The sequence below is a fragment of the Capricornis sumatraensis genome, chromosome 4, assembly GCF_032405125.1.
Source record: "Capricornis sumatraensis isolate serow.1 chromosome 4, serow.2, whole genome shotgun sequence".
Taxonomy (NCBI): Eukaryota; Metazoa; Chordata; class Mammalia; order Artiodactyla; family Bovidae; genus Capricornis; species Capricornis sumatraensis.
This window is the reverse complement of record NC_091072.1, coordinates 158,055,039-158,078,565: the sequence shown is the minus strand read 5'-3', so window position 1 is coordinate 158,078,565 and position 23,527 is coordinate 158,055,039. Positions and strand designations below refer to the sequence as shown.

The window sequence follows — 23,527 nt, the reverse complement described above, 5'->3', positions numbered from 1 at the left end:
TCATAGAGCAAAGCCAATGCACAGAACAGCAGAGCTGAGACAAGGAGGAAAAAAGTGACATTTGGTGACGTTTGGGCACCTTGATCAAGCTGAACCTGAAGTCCACATGAATTTCTTTGTTATGTGATTGGTCTGGCTGCCATAACAAAATACCACAGACTGAGCAGCTTAAACAACAGAAGTTTATTTTCTGGAAGCTGTGAAGTCCAAAGTCAAGGTGCAGGTTAGCGTTCTCTTCCTGGCTTGCAGACAGCCACCTATTCACTCTGTCCTCATCAGGCAAAGAGAAAGAATGCTCTGGTATCTATTCCTCTTCTTTTAAGGACCCCACCCTTAGGACCTCATTCAACTTTTATCACCTCCTCACAGGCTCTGTTTCCAAATTCAGTCACATTGTGGGTTAGGGCACAATGAATTTCGGAAGGACACAAACATCCAGTCCAGAACACCATGGAAGCCAACAAATACCCTTTTGCCTTAAGCCAGTTTGAGCTAGATTTAACGTCTCATGGATCGGATAAACTACAGATTGATTCATGGAGGAGGAACTGCAGATGCCAAGATGCCAAGTAGGTTTTCAGCTAGTGTGACATATGCTTGCTCATAACAAAATAATTATTATAAGTATGATCCACCTGCAACCCAGGAGACACGGGTTCGATTATTGGGTGGGGAAGATCCCCTGGGAGAGGGCACGGCAACCCACTCCAGTATTCTTGTCTGGAGAATCCCATGGCCAAGAGGAGCCTGGCGGGCTATGGTCTGCAGGGTCATAGATCGGACGCGACTGAAGCGACAGCACACATGTGATGTATATCTATATAGTCATAGACTGTAAGGTATGATAAACAATGTAACAGTTTTTAACAGTGATCAGGTCTGTGAGGGGGACGTTCTTAATTATAATATTCAGTTCAGTTCAGTCACTCGGTCGTGTCCGACTCTTTGCAACCCCATGGACTGCAGCACGCCAGACCTCCCTGTCCATCACCAACTCCCGGAGTTTACCCAAACTCATATCCATCGAGTCGGTGATGCCATCCAACCATCTCACCCTGTGTCGTCCCCTTCTCCTCCTGCCTTGAATCTTTCCCAGCGTCAGGGTCTTTTCTGATGAGTCAGTTCTTCGCATCAGGTGGCCAAAGTATAGGAGTTTCAGCTTCAACATCAGTCCTTCCAATGAGCACTCAGGACTGATCTCCTTTAGGATAAACTGGTTGGATCTCCTTGCAGTCCAAGGGACTCTCAAGAGTCTTCTCCAACACCAGTACTAAATATTCACAGTGAGGCCCTGCTGCCCCTGCCTACCAACCACCCGAGTGTGCCTGTTCTGTGGCCTACCAGATGCAACTTCCACGTTCATTTATTTTGAAGCAAGGTCTTCTGTGCATGAAGACTCCAGGAAATGACAGTTGGTGTGGGTGAGTCACATGTGGCAGACTGAGGCTGAGTGTTCCCGCTGCAGACTGTATAGAGGTTGAACACTTTCGTTGTTCACAGGGTTTTGTCCCTTCTTGCACGGAATAACCTAGGCAAACTCTGGGAGATGGTGAAGGACAGGATGGCCTAGCGTGCTTCAGTCCACAGGGTCGCAAAGTGTCAGACAGGACTGAGCGACAAAATAAGAAGTATGGTATAAATTCACAGTTTTTAATTTCTGTTTTGTTTCCTGGTATTTTTCCTTTATTGTGCAATAAACCTTTTCAGGAGCAATAAACTTTTGATATTTATTTTTATTTGTCTGTATCATGTCTTAGTTGTGGCACCTTTTGCTGCAAGGACTCTATAGTTATGGCACTCAGGCTGAGTTGCAGCACATGGGATCTAAGTTCCCCAGCCAGGGATCAAACCTGAGTCCTCTGCGGGCTCCAAGAATCCAAGGCAGATTCTTAACCACTGGACCACTAAGGAAGTCTCAATAAAGCCTTTTTGAAGTCCACATTTAACTTAAAATTAAGTTCTAGGGACTTCCCTATGGTCCAGTGGCTCAGACTCTGAACTCCTAGTACAGGGGGCCAGGGTTCAATCCCTGATCGGGGAACTATTAAATAGATTCCACATACCACAACTAAAACAGAACAGCAAAACAAGATTCCACCTGCTGCAACTAACATCAGGCACAGCCAAATTAATTAACTATTTAAAATAACTAAATTAACTAAATATTTATACTATTTATATTATTACTCTATTTATATTTATAGTAAATATAACTAAATTAACTAAATATTAAAAAATAATAATAAAAGTTCCATATTTTCATTGCTCAGGATTATGCAACTGAAACTTCTACAAAACGTTTGTCGATGTTTACCTTTCACCATGGGGGCCAAAGAGGCATCTTTCACGGCAAATCAATCATTCAGAAGTATCACATGAATTTTATAAGTCAGCAATTATTTTAAGACTGCCTCAGGATGAATGAATATGTGAAGTTGCAGAAATGAACTGACGTAACAGTCGATAAATCACGACTCTTCATTTAGAGCAAATGTTTTTTCTTACATTTGTTTCACTCATTTTTCTAATTCCAAGTTTTCTTGTGCTCCTTTCACTGTTAAAGTGCTGGCTCTCCTGGCTGAGAAATTATTTCTTTGTGGATGCCATATTGTACCAAAGTCATTAGTTGCTTCCATTTCTGGCTTCCAATTCATGCAATCAAAATTAAGCTTTTGGAAAGTTCAGTCTCTCCAAGGTGCCAAACTAACATTATTGTGAATGCTACTCAGCTAAATTTAGTTAAACAGTTGAACACTAAAGGTGTTTTGTTTTTCTTTTCTTTTTACAATGGTAATATTTGTATAAAGTTCAATAGGCACTGCATAGATGAACTAACATTCTTACTAAATTAAGAACACCATGGGACTTTCCTGGTGGTCCAGTGGTTAAGAATCCATGCTTCCCCTGCAGGGGGGCATGGGTTCAATCCCTGGCAGGGGAACTAAGATCCCAAATCCCCCACCATGGCCAAAAATAAAACCAGAAAAACAAACCAAAAAACACATGAAGCAAAAACACACCTGGAACTGGATGTAATTATTACATCCAAACAAACTGTAAAATTGTATCCGTCGAATTAGATATCTCAGTTGCCAAAATTTACAAATACTTCTTCACACAAAGAGATTGAATTGCAAAATTTTTGAGACACAGCTGATGTGAGACAGAAAAAAGTATTCCAGTAGGGCTATGCTGCACTTGGTCGCTCAGTCATGTCCAACTCTGCCACTCCACGGACTGTAGCTCGCCAAGCTCCATCTGCAGGGGTTCTCCAGGCAAGAATGTCGGAGTGGGAGGCCATGCCCTTCTCCAGCAGATCTTCCCAACCCAGGGATGGAACCCAGGTCTCCCGCATTGTAGGCAGATTTCTTTTTACCATCCGAGCCACCAGGTAAGCCCTCCAGTATGGCAGTAAGATTTTTTTCCCTGTAACATGTTTCTCGACCATGTCAAGGAAAAAAATTAAAGAAAGAAATGGAAATGTTTATTCTAGCCAAATATCATAATCTGGGAAGCAGTCTTTCAGAGAGCTGTGAGGACTGTCTTGCCTGTTAGAGTTCAAAAGCTCAGTATGGTAACTTTCTGAGACAGAGTGCTATACATTGGCCGTGGAGGTGGTGGTGCTGGTGTAGTCATTAAGTTGTGTTTGACTCTTTGTGACCCCACGGACTATAGCCCGCCAGGCTCCTCTGTCCGTGGGATTCCCCAGGCAAGAATACTGTAGTGGTTAGCCATTTCCTTCTCCAGGGATCTTCCCAAACCAGGTATCAAGCCTCGGTCTCCTTCATCACAGTGGATTCTTTACTGACTGAGCTACAGGTGTGTTTTAAGTTTTTGAGACAAAGTGCTATGGTTTAGTCACTAAGTTGTGTCTGGCTCTTAAAACCCCATGGACTGTAGATTGCCAGGCTCCTCTGTCCATGGGATTTTCCAGGCAAGAAAACTGGAGTGGGTTTCCATTTCCTTTTCCAAAAGCACTATACATTAAATGATACATTATCAACAGTCTACACAATCCAGATCCACGTGTACAAAACAAGTAGTGGGTCATGGGTCCCTGTGGCCTCTTGTAAGGTTAAGAAGGAAGCTTATCTCCTAAGAAGTAGAGATCCTTGATAAGATTAGGCAGGTTATCTTCCAAGGAGGTTTGGTTAGTGCAGAGGTACAATTTACACTAAAAGGGAGGGATTTTATACTTAAGTTTCTGTCTTGCCATAAAATGTGAATTTTATTTCATTATCACCAACTGGAATTTGGAAGTTTGAGCTTTTGCACAACTTAAGTGTTCTAGTCCCATTGAACAAGTCCTCTAAACTGGTGCATTTTGTTCAAAATCAGCTTAAAATTTTAATCAAGATGTTCACAAGGAGATCCAACCAGTCCATTCTGAAGATCAACCCTGGGATTTCTTTGGAAGGAATGATGCTAAAGCTGAAGCTCCAGTACTTTGGCCACCTCATGAGTAGAGTTGACTCATTGGAAAAGACTCTGATGCTGGGAGGGATTGGGGGCAGGAGGAGAAGGGGACGACCGAGGATGAGATGGCTGGATGGCATCACTGACTCGATGGACGTGAGTCTGAGTGAACTCCGGGAGATGGTGATGAACAGGGAGGCCTTGGCGTGCTGCGATTCATGGGGTCGCAAAGAGTCAGACACGACTGAGCGACTGAACTGAACTGAAGCACACACACAGAAAACCTTTGCCTTTGCACTTTCCCGGAGAAGGAAATGGCAACCCACTCCAGTTTTCTTGCCTGGAGCACCCCAGGGACAGAGGAGCCTAGTGGGCTGCCGTCTACCCGGTGGCAGTCGGACACACTAAAGAGACTTTAGCAGCAGCAACAGCGCTTTCCAGCAAATTACAATTACTGAAAAAATTGAAAAGGGGGGAACAATACAACGCATTTCTAAGAAGGATTAAAAAAATACTCCCAGTTTTATCTGAATAAATTCCTATTCTGAAACCAAATGTAAGGAAACTAACTGAGACAGGTCACTGTTTGCACCTAAAAGCTGGTGACGTATTCAAAAGAACGAGATTCCCCGCCCCCAGCCTCCGTGGGTCTGCGAGTCATCAAGGCCGGATCGGTGCAGTTCGGGAAAGCTGCTCTGCCCCGCGGCTATCCGTGAGCCTCTGTTTCCCCTTTCGATGCAGTCTTGGAGCCCCATCCGGTTCCGACCACAGCCTCACTTCCGGCATCCGCCCAGACAGCCTCCGGCTGAACGAGAAGACACCGCCCCGCACCAGCCGCGCGTGCGCACACGCCGGTAGCCTCGCCAGAGCCACAAAGGCTCCGCCCCCGCGCGCTCACGCACGCGCCCTTCTCGGGAGGCCCCGCCCCCCCCAGGCTTCCCCGGCGGCCCTTCCCCCAGCCCGGAGCCTGGGCTTGTGGGCGGAGCTGGCGGGCCGCGACGGGCAGGGGCGGCGGGGGAGCCCGGAGGAGGGCGGGGCTTGTGGGCCTCGGCGGGCGGGGCTTGGGGGCCGAGTCTGGAAGACCGGGCCCGCGGGGTCCGCTGGCGCGCTGGGCTTCTGGCGCTGGCGGAGGCGCCATGCAGGCCGACCCGACGCCGGAGCGTAGCAGCCGGGTCCTGACGCCAGAGCCGGAGCCGGAGCCGGAGCCGGGCTCAGAGTCGGTCCTCGACCCCGAGCAGGATGCGCGGGTGGCCCTGGCCGAGTTCGCGGCTCTGCACGGCCCGGCGCTGCGTGCGTCGGGAGTCCCCGAGCGGTACTGGGGCCGCCTCCTGCACAAGCTGGAGCACGAGGTGCGGGTCGGGGCGCCGCGCGGGGAGGCCCGGGGTGCCCCCGGGAAAGCCGGGGTGCGGGCCCTCGCGGCGCGCACGCAGCGTCCCGAGCGCGCCGCTGGGGTGGGTGGCTCTGGAGTTTTCTACCTGGGAGGGTGTGGTCAGCGGGCCGGCTTCGAGCCGAGAACCGCTGGGGTGGGGCGGCCAGGGGCCCCTCCGGAGGACGCGAGAGGTTGGGGAAGCGCGCCAGGGGGAGTTGGCGGCGTGGAGATGGGAGGGAACGTGCATTCCAGGGCGGGCTTGGGTGAGACGCGCACGGGGAGAGTCGGGGGCCGGCGTGGATGGACGACCCAGGAGGTGCACAGAGCCGGAGATTTGAGCATGGCTTGATGCCCAAACGCCGTAAACTTTCACTTTTGTGGCGGTTTGGGGCCTAAGAGCGGCGGCTGGAGCCCCTACCTGTGACCCCGGTCTTGCCAGCAGCTAGGGCTGGGCCAGGGCTGCGGCGAGAACTGGAACTAAAATGAACTTTGGCTTCCGTTGTGCGTGCCAGGCCCTGGGCTGCGTCCTCCACAATCGGAGCCCAAAGCAGCCCTGTGAGGGTTAGGATCCATCACCTCTTTCCTACAGTTGAGAAGACTGAGGCTCAGAAAGAGGAAGTGACCCTCCTAAAGTCTGTCCGACCTCAGAACTAGCAGCTTTCTTCATAGAATTCTTTCGTGTTCCTTCATTTGATTTGAGCCCCAGGTCACCGTCATCTTGCAGATTAAGGAAGAGGCTGTGGGAGGCAGAGACGGCATCTAAACAAAAATGAAGAGCTCGGAGACTACCCTGGCAGTCCAGACTCCACGCTTCCAGTGCGGGGGGCAGGGGTTCAATCCCACATGTGGCATGGCACGACCAAAAACTTAAAAAAAAAAAATTGTTTTTAAGAGTTCAGATGGTTCAAGGGTCTCCGTTGTAGGGACAGCTCCTTTCTGCTGGCCTATGCTCTAGCCTCTACCTCCGAAGGGTCTCTCCAGGGTCCTAGCTGAGGGGTGAGCCTTGGGTTTTGGTGGTTTGCCCAGATGCTGAAGCCAGAGCACATTCATGGGACCTGAGCTGGAGCCAGGCCCTTTCTAGGGTGCCTCCTGGGTCAAGACAGACTGAGAGGTGCAACTGGTGAATTGAGATCCCAGAGGCTGCTGAGTGAACCCCACCCTCTCAGCCAGACTCTGGACGTCTGACATGGGGCGGAGGGCGACGGGGGTTGGGGGGGGTGGGAACCAAGTCCCTTCCTGTTCAAAAGAAGGGTAAGAAAGTAAAGAAAGAAAGTGAAGTCGCTCAGTCATGTCCAACTCTTTGTGACCCCGGGGACTGTAGCCCACCAGGCTGCTCTGTCCATGGGATTCTCCAGGCAAGAATACTGGAGTGGGTTGCCATTTCCTTCTCCAGGGGATCTTCCCGACCCAGGGATGGAGCCCAGTTCTCCCGCATTGCGGGCAGACACTTTAACCTCTGAGCCAACCAGGAGACCAAAACAAGGGTAGGTGCTATAAAAAAGATACAGTGTTATTGGCACCTGCCTTTTGTAACTGAATTTCTTTCCCCCTCAAGCCCGCCCTCCATTTGCCAGCATTTCCCAAGTACTTGCTCTAGTCCCACACCTCTGCCGTGCAGGAAGGGGACCGCAGCAGTTTGTTAGGATAAAATGGTCTTCTGGTGCTGGGTGAATGGATCACGAGGTGGAAACACCCTAGCCCTGGCCCTGCCAGCCTCTGTGGGCAGTGAAGTCGCTCGTGCAGGTCACTTGCCCGTCTTGAGTCCAAATCCAGGAAACATGGCCCCAGCTCCCACTGTCTTGGTGGAGTCTGGGTGCAGAGGTGTGCCCAGCATGTAGTCACTGGAGTGTAATGTCCCCTCCATCCTGGCCACCGTTGCTCTGCTCAGGGGCACCCAGTACTTTTCCATGACCCTCCCTTGCTGGGGTGACGGGCAGACCTGTGAGTCACCACTTTGCCAGACCCAAACCTGCAGCCCTCGTTCTGACAGACCTGCTGCTGGGGGCCCAGGTGTGGGGGAGGATGCTTGCTGGCAGAACAGGCACCTGCTGACCGAGGAAGGGGGGCCACTCCTGCCCGCCACTGGCTTAGAAACCAGGGGGAGTGTTTTGAAATAAATTTCAGCTCTTTCTGGCCAACAGGAATTTCCCAGCTGCAAAACCACTCCCCTCCCCTCCCTCCATAGGGGCTCCTCCAGCCCCTCTGTGAAGGGATGGTGGTCGTGGCCATTCCACAGCTGGGAGAGGGCAGGCCCTACACTGCCCCCTCCCCCTTGTCAGGTTTGGGCATGGAGGGATGGAGATTTGGAGTTCTGGGTTGGACCCCAGCCTCTGAGCTGTTCTCTCCTAAACTCCAAACCAGAGAAAGGGTTGTGGTTTCCCCTGCCTCCAGGCTTTCTGGGTGGCTAGGGGTTCAAGACTCCATCCCAGAAAGTGCTCTAGCTCCCCTGGGATGCACCTGATGGGCTCCACAACCCTTCCTGCCCCAGCTACTCTGCCTGGAGTTCTCACACCACCACCTGACGGCCACACGTTGAAATCTTCCCCTTCTGGGACTTCCCTGGTGGCCCTGTGTCTTAAGACTTCCCGCTCCCAGTGCAGGCAGCCCAGGTTTGATCCCTGGTCAGAGAATTAGAGCCCAGAGTCTGCAACTATAAGATTCTGCAACAGAGACCTGGAGCAGCCAGATCAGTCAATCTTCTGCTTCCTTCACCACTCACTTCAGAGGACGGCACCCCTGCAGGGGTTATCTCAGCCTCTCAGATGGCCCCTTCTGGCTCTCTCTCGTCAGCTCCTAGGGCAAGGTCATGCGTCACTCATCCTCACACCCCCAAGTGCCTGTCCTGCTCAGCGCATCAGCGCTGCTCATGCCTGAATGGATGGCTGATTGCCAACTGCTGAGATGAGTGTGTCTCCTGTTTTTAGTGGAGTCATGGGAAATACATTTTAGGGGCAGCTGGTCTTTGTTGAGTCCTTCTGTGCGCCGTTTGATCTGATGTGTTGCTCTCAGCTCCTCTGGACGGTGGCTGATGTCCCTTTGGTGCCTAGAGACTAGGCTCAGAAGTGTCATGGTGGCAAGTGCTTACAGAGTAGCTTCTATGCTCTCTGTGTGTGTTAGTCAGCTAACCCTCCCAGCGAGTCACAGGTAGATCCTAATAGTCCCATTGTATGGATGGGGAAACTGAGGCATGGAATGATCCAGTGACCTGCCGCCTTGTGGCAGACGCTGGGTCTTGAGTGTGGCCGCATGGGGACCAACTGGCTTGTCCCCTTCAGCTGCAAGTGGCTTGCAGTTGCCAGGGAAACTCAAGGAAACCCAGGCCCTTTCCTTTTGTCCCATCCTGGCCCAGGGGCCCTAGGAGACCAGCCCCAGGCCATGCTTGGTACAGACCTGGGTGGGTGTGGTTGCAGGGCACTCTTGAGCACCGCTCCCTGCCCCCATTTCCTTCCGAATCTCCTCTGCTGCCCTGGCGTTGGGTTGGTGGTTCTGGTGAGAACAAAGCTGAGCTGAAGTCCCTGGCCCGCCACAATCCTGCCTCTTCCAGGCATTGTGAGCAGAGCCGCCCCCTCGACCTTCTGGGCCGCATTTTCCCTGTGAAGCAGGAGCCCAGACTGGCTGTCACTGGGAGGTGCACGCGGGCGGTCCCTCCCCCAGGCGCGGGTCCCACAGGCTGGGGCACCCGGATAATGGCGCCCGTGTCGGTGGAGGAGGTGAGGACCTCATTCCCACTGATTGGGAACCTGTCTCCTGGGTGTAAGATGGGCAGCTGGACAGTAAAGAGGCCCTGTCCTCGGAGCTCAGTTCATCCCCGAGGCCAGGGCGTGGCAGAAGGAACGGGGCAGGAACGGAGTGTCACACCCCCTTGCCTCTGGCCCCCAGGTTTTCGACGCTGGGGAGATGTTCGGGATCATGCAGGTGGAGGAAGCCGAAGAGGAGGAGAGTGAGGACGAGGCGGCCCAGGAAGCGCGCAAGAAGCCCAACCCCGGCGGCGAGCTCTGCTACAAGGTCATCGTGACCAACGAGAACGGGCTGCAGGCGGCCGACCCCAACAGGTAAGGAGCCGAGGGCCGGGCCCTCTCGTCCGCACCGCGGCTCCCTCTTGAAGGATGTCACCCCGGCCGTCGCCCCCGGAGAAGCAGTCCTTGCAGGCGCTCCTGCTCCTCCGGGCCAGGCCACTGGCCACTTAAGCCAGCCTGAGACGAGGCGCGCGGCAGCCGCCGTGTTTCCAGCTGGACTTGAGGGCCCTATCGGCCCTGACACCGATGACGTTCCCGTATTCGCCATGTTTCGTACCGTCTGCAGAGCGGCCTCCCCCCAGGTGCCTCTTAACCTGTCCCAGCGGTCACACTGACCACATGTGGCGAGGCCCCATCTTGCTAGTGAGGACCCCGTGGGAATGGGCTCACCCAGGATTGCACAGCTGGTCACAGGTGTGGGTGTCATCCCAGGGCCATCTTAACTCACGAGCCTGGGCTTTTCCAGGGACATCCCGCGCCCAGGCCTCCCTGCTGGTCCTGCTGAATCTGGTCTCTGTGTAGGGGCCCTGGACTTCACATCAGTGAATGTGAGCAGCATGGCCCGGTTGATTCCTCGAGTGGGGACTCGGGGTTGCGGGGGCAGAGGTGAGCCTGGGCCTTGCACGGGGCCCCAGGGTAGAAAGGCCAGGGCTAGGACTGGACCCCAGGCTTCCTGCCTTCCAGGGGCCAGAGGGACTGTCCTCAGGCAGGACAGGCGTAACTTCGTTGAAACCCTGGGCAGGGGGAGGGGGAGGAACTCGCCGGCCCCTGCGGGTTCCTGGGCGTCTGTGTCCATGGCTCTTCCTGCTTTCCCGGCTCCTTCGCCAGCCCCTGGTCGGGTGGGAGGGGCCACACACGTAATTACAGCAGCCGGGCACCACCACCCACGTGTCCTCTGACGCAGAAGCTCATTAAGTTCCGTACAGCAGACCTGTGCACGGTGCCCGCTCCGTTCCCACCTGTGCTGGCCGTGGGCAGGCCCGGCGGCCTCCTCAAGGGGCTCCCTGCCCCCGCGACTCACACCAGCAGGCAGGTCTGGGAACGGATGGGCATGGTGTTGAGATTGGGAGCGCGGCTCTGGGCCCTGTCTGCCCTCGAACCTTCGTGAGTCTCCCCCAGTGGCCAGGCCCAGCCTCCGTGTGCGTCTGCCCAGGTCACCCCCAGGTGCTCCCGGCTCCATGCACGAGGGCAGGAGTAAGTCTCCGTTTGTTTCGGGATGTGCCAACAAAAAGTATGAGCGCAGTGAGCTGGCCCCCGACCGCAGGACTGGAGTGCCTGCTGTTCCTTTTCTTTAGTGGGGTGGGGGGACCACAGCTGCTTCCCCAGCAGGCAGAACCCTGTGCACTGGGGAGGCCACGTCCAGCCAGGCCGGGGTGGTGTTGGGCAGCCTGACTGGTGGGCTGGGGGCAGGCAGGGCCTCGGGTCTACACGGGAACTCCTCGCCCTCCAGCAAGGTGGTGTGGGAGCCACGTAGCTGGCCCAGGAGACTCAACTGGGTGGGCTTCCTGTCTGGACACGTGAGGACTTGAAGCCTCTCCCGCACAAGGCCTTGGCACCTCCTGAGCAATGCCCAGAGGTCCTGGGTGAGCACAAGTGAACTCTGGGTGGGGCTTCTTTGCGCATCTGCCTGCAGGTAGCAAGGTGGGGGGTGTGGGCCCACTTTCTAGCAGCTCAGAATCTAGCCAAGGACACTTAATGTTCATCGTGATCACTGTAATAGTCAACCCCTCAACACCCGAGGGTCCAGTGTAGGCAGCTGGCTATTTGTCTCATTTGATCCTCACAGCAGCCTCATGACAGAATGGGTAGGGATGTGTTCCCCTGTTTGAGAAACTGAAAGAGGGGTGGGAGTTTCCCAGGACAAAACAGCGGGCAGAGCCAGACCCCCACCCAGGCCTGGCGCCGGGTCCAGGCTGCAGCCCCGGCCTCTGCCTTGAGCGGCTACCCCTCTGCTGGCCCTTGCCCAGCCCCGCTTCTTGCCTTGGCCGTGTGGTAACCTCACTCATCCCCGCCGTGGCCTGTGCCCGCAGCATCTTCCTCATCGACCACGCCTGGACTTGCCGTGTGACGCATGCCCGCCAGCAGCTGCAGCAGGTGCCGGGGCTCCTGCACCGCATGGCCAACCTGATGGGCGTCGAGTTCCACGGCGAGCTGCCCAGCGCTGAGGCCGTGGACCTGGTGCTGGAGGAGATGTGGAAGTTCAACCAGACCTACCAGCTGGCCCACGGGGTGAGCGGGCAGCCGGGCCCCAGGGGAAGCAGACGGGCCTGCGCCACCCCATGCTATCGGGGCTGGTGGGAGGCGGTCCCCTGACCCCACAAGTGAGCAGACTCCCCTTCCCGGCCAGTGGGAGCTGCCCTGGTTCCCTGCGACTTCATCATGGGCCTGTTACTCTTCACCCTGGGCCAGCCAGTGCCAGAGACCCAAGTATCCACATAGCCTTGGACACAACCTTGTCCCAGACCCCAAGATGTGAGCCCAGTGACCTGGCTGTCTCTTTCCCAGTGCCTGCTGGTTCCAGCACTCTCTTAAATACCCTTAGTGATTTTTTCCCTGCCTTCAGGAGTAGAGTCCAGTCCCTTCAGCATGCTCTGGGGCTTACGTCACTCCCCAGCACACCCCCAGACCCACCCTCATGCATCAGACCCCTACTACTTTCAGCCTGGGAGAAGACAAAAGTTGTTTCTTGTGATCGCAGCTGTCGCCTCCTCCAGGAAGCCTTCCCTGAACTCCCCGTCCTCCCCCTGGCACACACACAAACCAAGCAGCCCCATGTGGCTGCTAGGCTAAGTGCCTTCTTTACACGTACCTTTACCCGACCTGTGATCACACAGCAGTCCCCTGGCCCGGCAGCCTTGTGTTCAGGGGGTTGGAGGCATGCCTGGTGGGTGTCCCAGGCCCTGAGAGTTGAGTGTAGACGGGTTGGCGGCCAGTGTTCGAGTCATGAACGCTGGGAAAGGTGCAGGGACCGGAGGACCCGTGGGTGAGGGTAGTGCGCGCTCCGCCCGCAGACAGCCGAGGAGAAAGTGCCCGTGTGGTATATCATGGACGAGTTTGGGTCGCGCATCCAGCACGCGGACGTGCCCAGCTTCGCCACCGCCCCCTTCTTCTACATGCCCCAGCAGGTGGCCTACACACTGCTGTGGCCCCTGCGGGACCTGGACACGGGCGGTAAGTGGGGCCCCCCCATCCCCCGAGGAAGGGCTGGCCGCTCTCCTGCCACCCCACTGACGGCCCGCGTGTCCTGGTGCAGAGGAGGTGACCCGGGACTTCGCCTACGGAGAGGCCGACCCGCTGATCCGGAGGTGCGTGCTGCTGCCCTGGGCCCCCACCGACCTGCTGGACCTCAGCTCCTCCACGCCTGAGCCGCCCGCCGAGCACTACCAGGTGGGACCTTGGCCCTGACCCCCTGGGCCTATTTGCCCGGTGGCTTCTGGAACGTGTTCCACCAGGTCACCAAATGTGGCGGAGCCGCAGCTGGCTGCCGTGGGAGGTAGAGAGGAGTCTGGGGGTGTCTGCGAGACAAGGGTCTCAGAGCTCGGTGAGCAAACATGAGCTGCGTGTGGCCGCACTGCTTGGCGTCAGCGCGGAGCCCAGAGCCCAGGATTGCAATGCTGGAACCCTCCTTCTGGAGGGGCGGGTGGAGGCGGGGTGGGGGTGCTGCTGGACAGGGTCGGGGGGGTGGAGTTGCTGGATGGGGTGGAGGTGGGTGGAGCCGGTGGACGGAGTGGAGGGGGCAGTGTGGAGCTGGTGGACGGGGTGGAGGGGGCGTGCAGTACTGCTGCTCCTTGTTATGGGGTCTGGGGTGGGGGCCGTGCAGCTGGGCTGTGAATCTCGGCCTGGGACCATTCCCTTATCTCCTGACACCTCCCTCACCGGGGGTGTGAGGACACTGTTTATACACTGCATGGTATGTTTCATGGTGCACAGTTGGCCCACAAGTGGTCATCGCGAGCATCGTAGCTGCGGATGACAGTCCGTTGTCTGGGCCCCACCAGGACCAGGGGACCCACTCACAGGGCCAAGCTGGTGGGCAGTTCGTGCAGGGCCTGGTCCGTGGGGCAGGCCAGCATAGGGAGCCAGGGTTGGTGCAGCCGGGGGCGGGTCGGCAAGCGGAGCTGGTGGGAGCAGAACCAAGCAGAGCTGAGCAGGAATTAACACCCCAGCCCCCTCTCCTCCCCGCCTCTCATCTCCAGCCGCTTCTTCTCATCCGCTCATCCCAGTGAGACACCGAGGGATGCACGAGCCTCTGCTTAGCGCTTTATGGGCGTGCTCAGCTGTAACCCTCACGGCAGGGCATCCAGTCCTGTTGCATCGTTATTTAACGGGGGGTGAGGAAACTGATGGACAGAGAAATTAAGTAACTTGTCAAAGGCCACACGGCTGGCGGAAGAGCTGGAGTCCAAACCCGGAGGGTCCTGGTGACTTGTGGGCCGAGGCTCTAGCCTTTCTGCAGCATGTTGACATTTCTCTGACCCCCACCAGTCCTTCAGACGCTCACCGAGCGCCCCAGAGGATGGTGAAAGGAGGAAACGAGCTAACCCCGCATTGACGAGTGGGCAGGGTGCCTGGTGTTAGCTGTCCTGTGATTCTCCGACTGGGAGGCCTGGGCCAGCATGGTGGGCCTGTTGGCACTTTTCCCTGTGAATTTAAGCCAGTGGTGATTGAGCCTTGTCAGAAACTCAGTGATCACTCTTCTTAATTCAGAGGTGTATTTCAGAGCCTTGTAGAGTGCCTACACTTAGTAGGTGCTTATTAAACACTTGAATGAGTGCGTGAACGCAAAGGCGTGGTTGACGGGTGGCTTAGAGACAAAGATTTCCTGGTCTTGAGGTCGTTAAAGGAACGTGAATTGAAATCAGTAATTTGGGGCGGGGGTGTTTAGGGGGAATGCCCCCCAACTGGCCCAAGAAGAGGAGAAGAGTTCAGACACTGGTTTTCTTAAACATCCTGGTGATTTTTGACCCATCTGGGTCAGGCCTGTGCTCTGGGCCCTGGGGTTGCCTGTATTAGTCAGCTAGTACTAGATAACAGTTTGTTCCAAAACATAGCTGCCCAGAGCAGCAGACGTTTGCTGTGTCTTGCTTTCTGTGGAAAGGAGGTGGGGAGCAGCCCAGCTGGGCATTTCTGGCCCTGGCTCTCTCGTGAGCACAGTCAGGCTGTCGTCTGAGGCTTGGTCGGGCTGAGGACCAGCCCCCATGGAGCACTCAAGCCTGAGAAGGCAGCGCTGGCTGTGGCTGGGGGCCCTCTTGAGCGTCCTTGGGACATGGCGGCTGACACTCTGGGAGGAAGTGAACAGAGGGGAGACGGGAGGAGGCCGCAGGTCCTTTCACGAGTTTGCAGACTCCGCTTCTTCCGGTGGGTTATAAACACATCATTCAGCCCAGCTGGCGCTCAAGGGGAGATGCGTTACTAACTATGCGTTTTGGAAGGAATGTCAGAAAGTATGTGAACAGGTTTTAAGCCGCCACGCCGCTTAACCCTCAGAGCGGCCCCCTCCCGGGACAGTGCCTCCTGGGCGGCTGCCTGTGACTTGGAAGAGGCGTTTAGAAGCGACAAGAAGGTTGAGAGCAGTGTCTACACTGTTCTTTTGACACCGAACAGGCTGTTCAGGACCTGAGGGGCCTTGAGCTCTGGAATTCTGGGGCAGGAGTGATCAGGGGGCTCCAGGCATCCCAGCACCCGAGAAGGGCTCTACCTGAGTCCAGGTGTGCCCCCCCGGGGATCACAGAAGCCTGGTGTGCAGGGAGGAGGTAGCCTGTGCTCACTTGCTCCCTTTCTTGAAGGTCTGTTTCTACCTCCAGCGTTTCCTTTCTAGGCCATACTGGAGGAGAACAAGGAGAAGCTGCCCCTGGCCATCAGCCCCGCGGGGTACCCCTGTGACCACGTCTTCAAGTGCGTAGCCCACCTGCACCCCCAGACTGTGACGAGACTTCTCGCTGCCTTTCCTCATGCACTCCCCAGACTCCTGGGACATCCCCTATCAGGCTGTTGCCTCCTGGCAGCACAGCAGGGACCGCCAGGGGTGGGGTCTCAGGGTCACAGAGAGACGCCCGAGAAGGGAGGGTGAGCCGGGAGCCAGCCCATGCTGGGCAACCAGACGCCCAGGAGGGGTCATTCCCAGCTGTCTGCAGCTATGGACTGGCAGCTTCCATCAGGCCAGGTAGGCCTGCAGGCCCAGGCTGAAAGTAGACAGTCCATTTTACAGGCGAGGAAGTGGAGGGGCAGAGGGATTCCCCGCCCAGATAACTGAGCCGCCTAGGGGCAGCTTGGCCTCCGTCCGCAGGGGGTCCCCTCCGTCTGGCTGCCCAAACCTCCTCACTCTGTCCCTTTCCCCCAGGCCCTGGGGGTTTCCTCCCGTCTGGCCATCCTCCCCTTCCCTGAGGCCACAGCCCAACACCCCTCCACTTCCTCTGGTCAGAGGCTGTACCGAGGCCCCGTAGCCTCGTCCCCAGCCATAACTGGCCATGAGCTAGATGCCTTGTGCTGGCCTCGCCTCTCTCCCCACGCCTGTATCATTATCCAGGTAGGGTCCTGTCTCCCTCCCACCTTCACTCGCAGCCCCGTTGCTTTCAAAGTGTGACCACATCTACTGCCCCTGGCAGACACGCACCGAGGCTGCCCCCCCCCCGCACCCTGTTCTCTCCCCTGCCTGGGGCCAGGGCTGGTGCCAGCGTGGAATGAGGCCATCTGGGCCGCAGGCTCACCTGCAGGCCTTGGGGCACCGGCTCGCTTCTCTGAGGGCACTCCTCTTTAAGTGTGTCTGCCTGCCCTGTTTGCACGTGGGAGGAAGGACCCCAGGTCGGTGAAACACTGGGGTTGTCCTGTTTCATCCTCAGGATGAGCATGAGGAGGTGGGCCCTGGGGTCCTGTCTCACAAGTTGGGGATCCGAGGTTGCCAGGGTCCGAGGGCCCCGCTGCTGGGCGGATGTGCACGGTGTGACCGCAGCCCTGCCCCCGCCCCCTCAGGGTCTGCACGGACATCCAGCAGGTGCTCAGCCACCTCACCCACCCACGCTTCACCTTCACCCAGAGCGAGGCAGACGCCGATGTTCTCTACAACTTCTCGCACTTCAAGGACTACAGGTGAGGCGCCTCCCAGCCCAGGGGCCCGGCCGCCCGCCCCCGGGAGCCACCGCCTCCCCTGACCAGCAGTACCTGCCTGGGCCTTGCAGGAGGCTGAGCCAGGAGAGGCCCAACGTGCTGCTGAACCAGTTCCCCTGTGAGAACTTGCTGACGGTGAAGGACTGCCTGGCATCCATCGCGCGCCGGGCGGGCGGCCCCGAGGGCCCGGCCTGGCTGCCCCGCACCTTCAACCTGCGCACAGAGCTGCCCCAGTTCATCAGCTACTTCCAGCAGCGGGAGAGGCGGTGAGCTCCCCCGTGCACCCCACTAGCTGAGACCCGCCCCCCACCACCAATGCCCGGCAGGCTCCTGTGGCCCCCATCTCTGACCACCCCTGTCTCCCTCTGCCTGGCTCACCCCATGGCTGAGCGCCTGCCTCGTGCCCACTATGGGGCTTGACGGCCCTTCCCCCTGGAGGGCAGCTCCCGTGGTCTCAGCCAACTGCTGGCTCCCGCAGCCCAGCCTCTGAGGTCTCCTCTGGGACGCCTCCCTCGGCCCCCTCTGCGGCCGCAGTCCTAGGCACACAGCCTAGCCGACTGCTCTGCTCCCAGGGGCGAGGACAACCACTGGATCTGCAAGCCCTGGAACCTGGCGCGCAGCCTGGACACCCACATCACCAAGAGCCTGCACAGCATCGTCCGGCACCGTGAGAGCTCCCCCAAGGTGGGGCCCTGGGGCGCTGGGAGGTGGAGGGGAGGCCTGCTCTCGAGGGCCGGCGAGGGCGTGTCCTGGTGGCAGCGTCGTTGCTCAGATGGGAGGAGTTGCTGCTCGCTGCCCTTGCCGGCAGAGAGAGGGGCCCCCAGGGGACCACCCACAGGAGGGAGGTGGCCGGGCCAGGGAGCCCCACAGGGCCCTGGGTGGAGGTGCTGTAGTGACGGGGGGCCAGCAGTCGGGGAGGTGAAGGACACAGGTTCTGCTCCTGGACAGACAGAGGCCCGAGAGACACAAGTCACCAGATGACCGCTGGGGAGGTTCCCAGCCCTGGGATGGGGAGCCGGTGGATTTTTGGCTGAGAATTTGTTTCCAGTTTTCAAAGCCTAAAAATCCACGGCTTATTTTCTCTAAACTAACAATGAAGAGAAAGAGCTTGTTGCAGTTCAGACACGGGTGTGAAGAGACAGGGAGACGCTGGGTGCGGGGGTCAGGTACCAAGTCGGGGGCCCCTGAGCCCGGGTTTGGGGGAGGTAGGCTCGAGAGCGAGTCCGCTGCTGCAGGCGTGGCCACGCTCGGGCGTTCCCAGGCATGAGCCGCAGCCAGGGGGCCGGGCCGCTCCGTCCTGGCCACAGCGAGAGGAGCGCCCACGAGCCTGCTCCTGTCCTCAGGTTGTGTCCAAGTACATCGAGAGCCCCGTCTTGTTCCTCCGGGAAGACGTGGGGAGGGTCAAGTTCGATATCCGCTACATCCTGCTGCTGCGATCGGTGAAGCCCCTGAGGTTGTTCGTCTATGATGTGTTCTGGCTGCGGTTCTCCAACCGGTAATGAAGGCTGGGCTGGGGATGTGGGGAGCTGGGCCGGGGACTGGGGGAGTGCCTCTTTTACTCTGGATGGAAACGCCTGCACCAGGGCTCCTTCCCCAGCAGGGACCCCGCTGAGCCCGTTTATGGTAACCGGCAGTAACCCTCCCCAAGTCAGCACCCCCTCGTGTGACAGGCCCCCCACCCCTGCACACCCTGTCAATGTTTAGGGGCTCGCGGGGGTCTAGTGGTGAGCCCACGGGGGCCGTAGGACCACCCCGCCCGCTCTCACCAGGGGGAGAAAGGATGCTCAGCAAGGGGGCTCCAAGCGCCTGCCTGCCTACCCTGCTGGGACTGGCTGCGCTCGGGACCCACTTGAGCATCCGTCTGCTCGTCCTGCAGGCCCTTTGCCCTCAACGACCTGGACGACTATGAGAAGCATTTCACTGTCATGAACTATGACCCGGAAGTGGTGCTGAAGCAGGTGAGGCCTGGCGGGGTCTCAGGAGCCGGGTCCCTGTGGAGGCCGGTGCAGACGGGACCCCACGCCCGTCAACGTGTCTTCGGGGCCGGCTGTGTACTGGTCCGGGGAGCTGCCCTCTGGGAGCTGGGTTCCCTCCCACCGCTGCTCCCAGCGCTCAGAGGGGCACATGACACTCAGCTCAGGCCGAGATAACGGGGTCCTGAGGCTTCCCTGGTTCATGTCGCACGGCCCCCAGGGCGGGTGGCTGCTGCTGGCCTGTGACCCCGCCTGGACCCTCTGTCTTCCCCGGGCTGCCTGGGTGCCTCGAGCAACAGGACGTGGGGGCAAAGCTTCTTTGAGATGAGGGCGTCAACCCCCAGCTGGCCTGCGGAGCACCTGGGGTTGGTGAGGGAGGCTCCACTGGGCAGAGGCAGGGCCCAGCTCCCGGTGGAGAAAGAGAGCCCGGAGAGGTGTTGGTCCTGACTGTTCAGGGCAGACGGGAGGTAGGGCATAGCCACTGTCCACCCTGCTGCATACTGCCCTGCTGTCGCTCTGTGGTCCCCACTTCCAGAAAGCAGCTGCTCCTGAGCGTGGGGCTATTACTTCCCGGGCACATGGTGACGTGTTAGTAAACTGAACTTTGTGTATGTGTGTTAGTCACTTCCTCGTGTCCCATGCTTTGTGACACACACACCCCCGCCCTGTCCCGGGTCTCTCCATGGAATTCTCCAGGCGAGAATACTGGAGTGGGTTGCCATGACCCAGGGATCAAACCCAGGTCTCCTGTATCGCAGGCAGATTCTTTACATTCTGAGCCACCAGGGAAGCCCTGAGCTGCGCTGAACACTCGCTGTTCTGTGTGTGAGGCCTCCTCGGGGGGGGGGGGCCAGGCCTGCGCTGGCAGAGGGGCCAGGCCGCGTGCCCACCCACTAGGGCTGCTGCTGCGTGTCCCTCCTCTTGCCCAGGGCTGTGTTGGCAGCTGGTCCCTAGGACCCTGAGCCCCTGCTGGAGCCCTGGCGTATAGCTGAGGTCGTTTCTGAGGCCTGAGCGCCTTCCCTCTGTGGAGCAGGCATCATCCTGAGGGTCACGTCTCCTCTGATGCCCCCGCATGGGGGATGCGTGTCCAGCAGGGTGTGGACGCTGGACTTGCTTAGGAAGCCTATCCTGGTCCTCTCTGGGAGAAACCTGAGTTGACAACCGGCGTGCTCAGGTGTGTGCTGGGTGCAGTCTTGGCCTGAGAAGCCCTTGCCATCTGCAGGCACTTTGAACCATTGCTGAGCTCAGACATGAGCCCTGCAGGGTCAGGTGGGAGTTCTGCTTCCAGTGACCGTCCTGAGAGGGACATGGTGCCCCGTTGGCCGGCCCTCTCAGCATTCACTGCCTCACTGGAACCTCACAGCCACCTGCAAAGCAGGTTTACTGGGCGAGGAGCACTGTCCCATTTTACAGATGGAAACGCTGAGGCCCTGGGAAGTAAATGTGTCCAGAGCTCAGACCCCATTTCCTGCCCACGATTGCACTGGCAGGGGTGGAGCTGAAGAGGCTGTGGGCACCTTCCTGGGGCCCCAGCGAGTGTCAGCTCTGCGTGAAGGCAGGGCAGGCCAGGCCTCCCTCGTCCCTGCCCAGAGGAGGCCCCAGGCGGAGTGCGATGAGCCCTGTGTCTGTTGCAGGTACACTACAACGAGTTCATCCCGGAGTTTGAGAAGCAGTACCCAGAATTCCCCTGGAAGAGCGTCCAGGTGAGTGCTGGCCAAGCTCGAGGGGCCAGGGCTTGCCTCGTGGGCAGCATCGGGCCCGTGGGGGGCCTTCGCCTCTTCTTGGTGGTCCTGCTCCTCTGCCAGAGGGGGAGGGTATGGGCGAGACCCCCTCCTCTCCTCTGGCCCTAGTGGGGTGTCAAGGGCTCCTTGGGGAGGGGAGGAGCCTGGCAGGGCCTTCAGGACCACCCTTGGGACAGACGTGGGCTCTGTGCATCCCAGGAATCGCACATTTGGGGGACACAGGCTGGTCCCCACATTCTGGAGTCAGCATCTCAGATGCTGTGCTTCCGGGCTTGGCGCAGAAGGAGCTGTGGAAGCGGTGAGGCGGGAGGACACAGGTCTGCAGGTGAGAGGGCAGCGAGAGTCAGGCAGAGGTGGCTGCAGCCGCGCCGTGAAGGATGTCGGAGCAGGTGACATGGCCGCTTGGAGACCAAGGCTCAGGAAGGGCTGCTCTGAGGGCCTGGTCCCAGCGTCAGCCTGCAGGCCCCCTGACCGTGTCTCCCCTTACCCCGGCCCCCAGGCTGAAATCTTCCAGGCCTTCAAGGAACTGTTCCAGGTGGCGTGTGCCAGGCCACCCCCGCTAGGCCTCTGTGACTACCCCTCATCCCGGGCCGTGTACGCAGTCGACCTCATGCTGAAGTGGGACAGCCGTCCCGATGGTGAGGGGGCTCCCCAACCCCGCCCTGTTTACCCAGAGCTGATCCTCCAGCCACCCCACCCCTGCTGCCACGCCAGCCCCCCAGGGACAGAGAGAGGGCGCTGTTGCCTCGGCCTGGTCCCCGCTGCCCCGTGCCTCTTTTCTCTGATTAGCCCAGAGATCTGGATCAGAGGAGGCCCACCCTGAGGGTCCAGAGCCTGCAGGGCGGAGCACAAGGAGGAAAGGGAAGTGGGTGGCCGTAGTGTTAGGAGAGGGCTCATGAGGAAAGGCACCTTGTGTGCAAGGAGAGGGGACCCAGCGTCCCACTGAACCAGACATCTGAGCAGGGTGTGGTCGCTCGTGGCACTCCCAGGGTTGGAGACAGCCCTGGTCTTCCCCCTGCCAGCGCAGGCTTCAGGTCAGGCCCCTCCAGAGAAGCCTTGCGGCCCCCAGCACCCCTGTCCCAGGCTCCCCCTCCTCAGAGTAAGACAGGCCATGCTTCTGTGCCATCAGGGAAACAAGCAATGCAGCCGCAAATCCTGGAGGTGAACTTCAACCCGGACTGTGAGCGAGCCTGCAGGTACCACCCGAGCTTCTTCAACGACATCTTCAGCACCTTGTTCCTGGACGAGCCCGACGGCTGCCCTGTCACTCGCCTCCTCTAGGCGCCCGCTGGCCCTCTTGCGAGTGCTTGTGGGCATATTCTAGCCTCAGTTCTCAAGAGCTGCTTCTGCAAAGTGCCCCCTCCACCCCGCCGCAAGCCATCATCCCAGTCTCCCACCCTGGGGCTCGGGGACTCCCTTCTGCTCGATTGGTCCCCAGGGTTGAGTGCCAGGCCTCAGCCCACACACCCCTCTCCAGTGTCTGTGCAGTGGTCGTTATCAGTTCAGCCAAGGGCTTTATCCCAGAGAGCTTGGTCCCTGGGGTGCTGTGCTTCCAGAGGTGTTTGTGAAAGGGGTTCCGGGGAGCACGACAAGGTGTCCTCAGGAAGGAGGTTCCCCAGGAGCACTCGTGGGAACCCAGACGCTAACAGGCCAGACTGGCTGTTAGCACGCTTCACCCCAGACCCTGGGACAGGCGTCTACAGGTCACCCCGGGGAGCTGGGTTCTTAAGAGCCAAACTTCTCGCCCCCAGAGTTGAACTTTCACCAGCAAAACCTCCCTTGAGGCTCCAGGGCGGGAGGCCACTGCCCTTGGCTGCTGTTGCCCTTCCATCCGGGCCTGTGGACAGGCCGCAGTGTGGTGCCAGGCCCTCCCAGGCCACTGGGCCCTGCAGCGGTCCTCATCTCATCTGAAGTTGGCTGGGACACTGGTGAGGGGGCTCGGGGACAGGCAGACAGCAGACACCAGGCGGTGGATGGCTGAGGACAATTCCAGGGAGAACTTTGTGTTATAGTCAGAGGCCGCCTGCCACCAGCCAGAGTCAAAAAGCGGGATTTTTCTTACTTTTTCATTTATGGGAAGAAAATGCAGAATTCTCGTTCTTCATGATGTTTCTGGAATTTTGAGTCCGTTTGCAGCATAGTTTGTTATAGCCACTGTGTACCCAGGCCCGGCTCACCAGACGGTGGGTCCGACTTCTGTAGGAGAGCTTCCTGCAGAGCTTTCTTGTGTGTGCGTGCGTGTATGTGTGTGTGTGTGTGGAGGGGGGTGGGCTGCTTGTTTCACTCTGAAGCCAAGAGTGATCCTTGGAGCAAAACTGGACTTGGCTGTGCCGCCCGCCTGTGTCTGCCGGGGCGTGTCTGTCCATCCTGTCTGTTACGCGCAAGTTCAGCCTGTGTCCTGGGGAAGCACCCTTCCCTCCAGCCGAGCAGAGGTTAGAGGGCAGGATGCCTCGTCTCTGGTTTTCCCCGCAGAGAGCTGCCGCGTCCTGTCCGCTCCTGACTCGGTTTGTGCTGCAGTAAAGTCCGCCTTCTGTGCCTCTGCCTCCCTTTTCTCTTCGGGGCCCTGGGGCCACAGGCCTGCCTGATGTGTCAGTTGTTTTCCGCTGGGAGTCGAAGAAAACCGAAGTGCCAGGATGAGGGCCTTGAGAAGGGGCCTCCCAGGTGGCGGCGTGGGGAAGAGCTGCCTGCCAGTTCAGGAGGCACGGGAGACAGGTTCCATCCCTGGGTCAGAAGATCCCCTGGAGGAGGAAGTGGCAACCCGCTCCGCTGTTCTTGCCTGGGAAATCCCACGGACAGAGAACCCTGGCGGGCTACAGTCCATGGGGTCACAGAGGGGGGTATGATTGAGTGTGCACAAACATCCTTTGAAAAACAAGTAATGAGGTGGTGTTTAGGTCTCCAAGTCCC

General features: G+C 58.2%; 1 protein-coding gene across 2 annotated transcripts; it reads left to right on the top strand.

Moving 5' to 3' along the window:
* Positions 1 to 5,520: 5,520 nt before the first annotated feature.
* Positions 5,521 to 23,133, top strand: TTLL12 (tubulin tyrosine ligase like 12). 2 transcript variants are annotated; one of them, XM_068970731.1, is made up of 14 exons: positions 5,521 to 5,765; positions 9,665 to 9,837; positions 11,832 to 12,030; positions 12,927 to 12,972; positions 13,055 to 13,188; positions 15,620 to 15,696; positions 16,771 to 16,887; positions 16,977 to 17,171; positions 17,478 to 17,589; positions 18,249 to 18,400; positions 18,782 to 18,863; positions 20,513 to 20,581; positions 21,120 to 21,258; positions 21,750 to 23,133. In XM_068970731.1, the coding sequence occupies exons 1-14, from the start codon at positions 5,553 to 5,555 to the stop codon at positions 21,899 to 21,901; spliced, it is 1,860 nt and encodes a 619-aa protein (XP_068826832.1). In that variant the 5' UTR covers positions 5,521 to 5,552; the 3' UTR covers positions 21,902 to 23,133. The 2 variants fall into 2 exon arrangements, with proteins under 2 accessions (XP_068826832.1, XP_068826831.1); XM_068970730.1 differs by having other exon boundaries at positions 12,813 to 12,972.
* The last annotated feature ends 394 nt before the right edge of the window (positions 23,134 to 23,527 follow it).

Coding starts and splice junctions, on each gene's coding strand:
- TTLL12 (XM_068970730.1), top strand. CDS start 5,553: ATGCAGGCCGACCCGACGCCGGAGCGTAGCAGCCGGGTCCTGACGCCA. Junction 16,888..16,976: donor TCGCACTTCAAGGACTACAG/GTGAGGCGCCTC, acceptor TGGGCCTTGCAG/GAGGCTGAGCCAGGAGAGGC. Junction 18,864..20,512: donor CGGAAGTGGTGCTGAAGCAG/GTGAGGCCTGGC, acceptor TGTCTGTTGCAG/GTACACTACAACGAGTTCAT.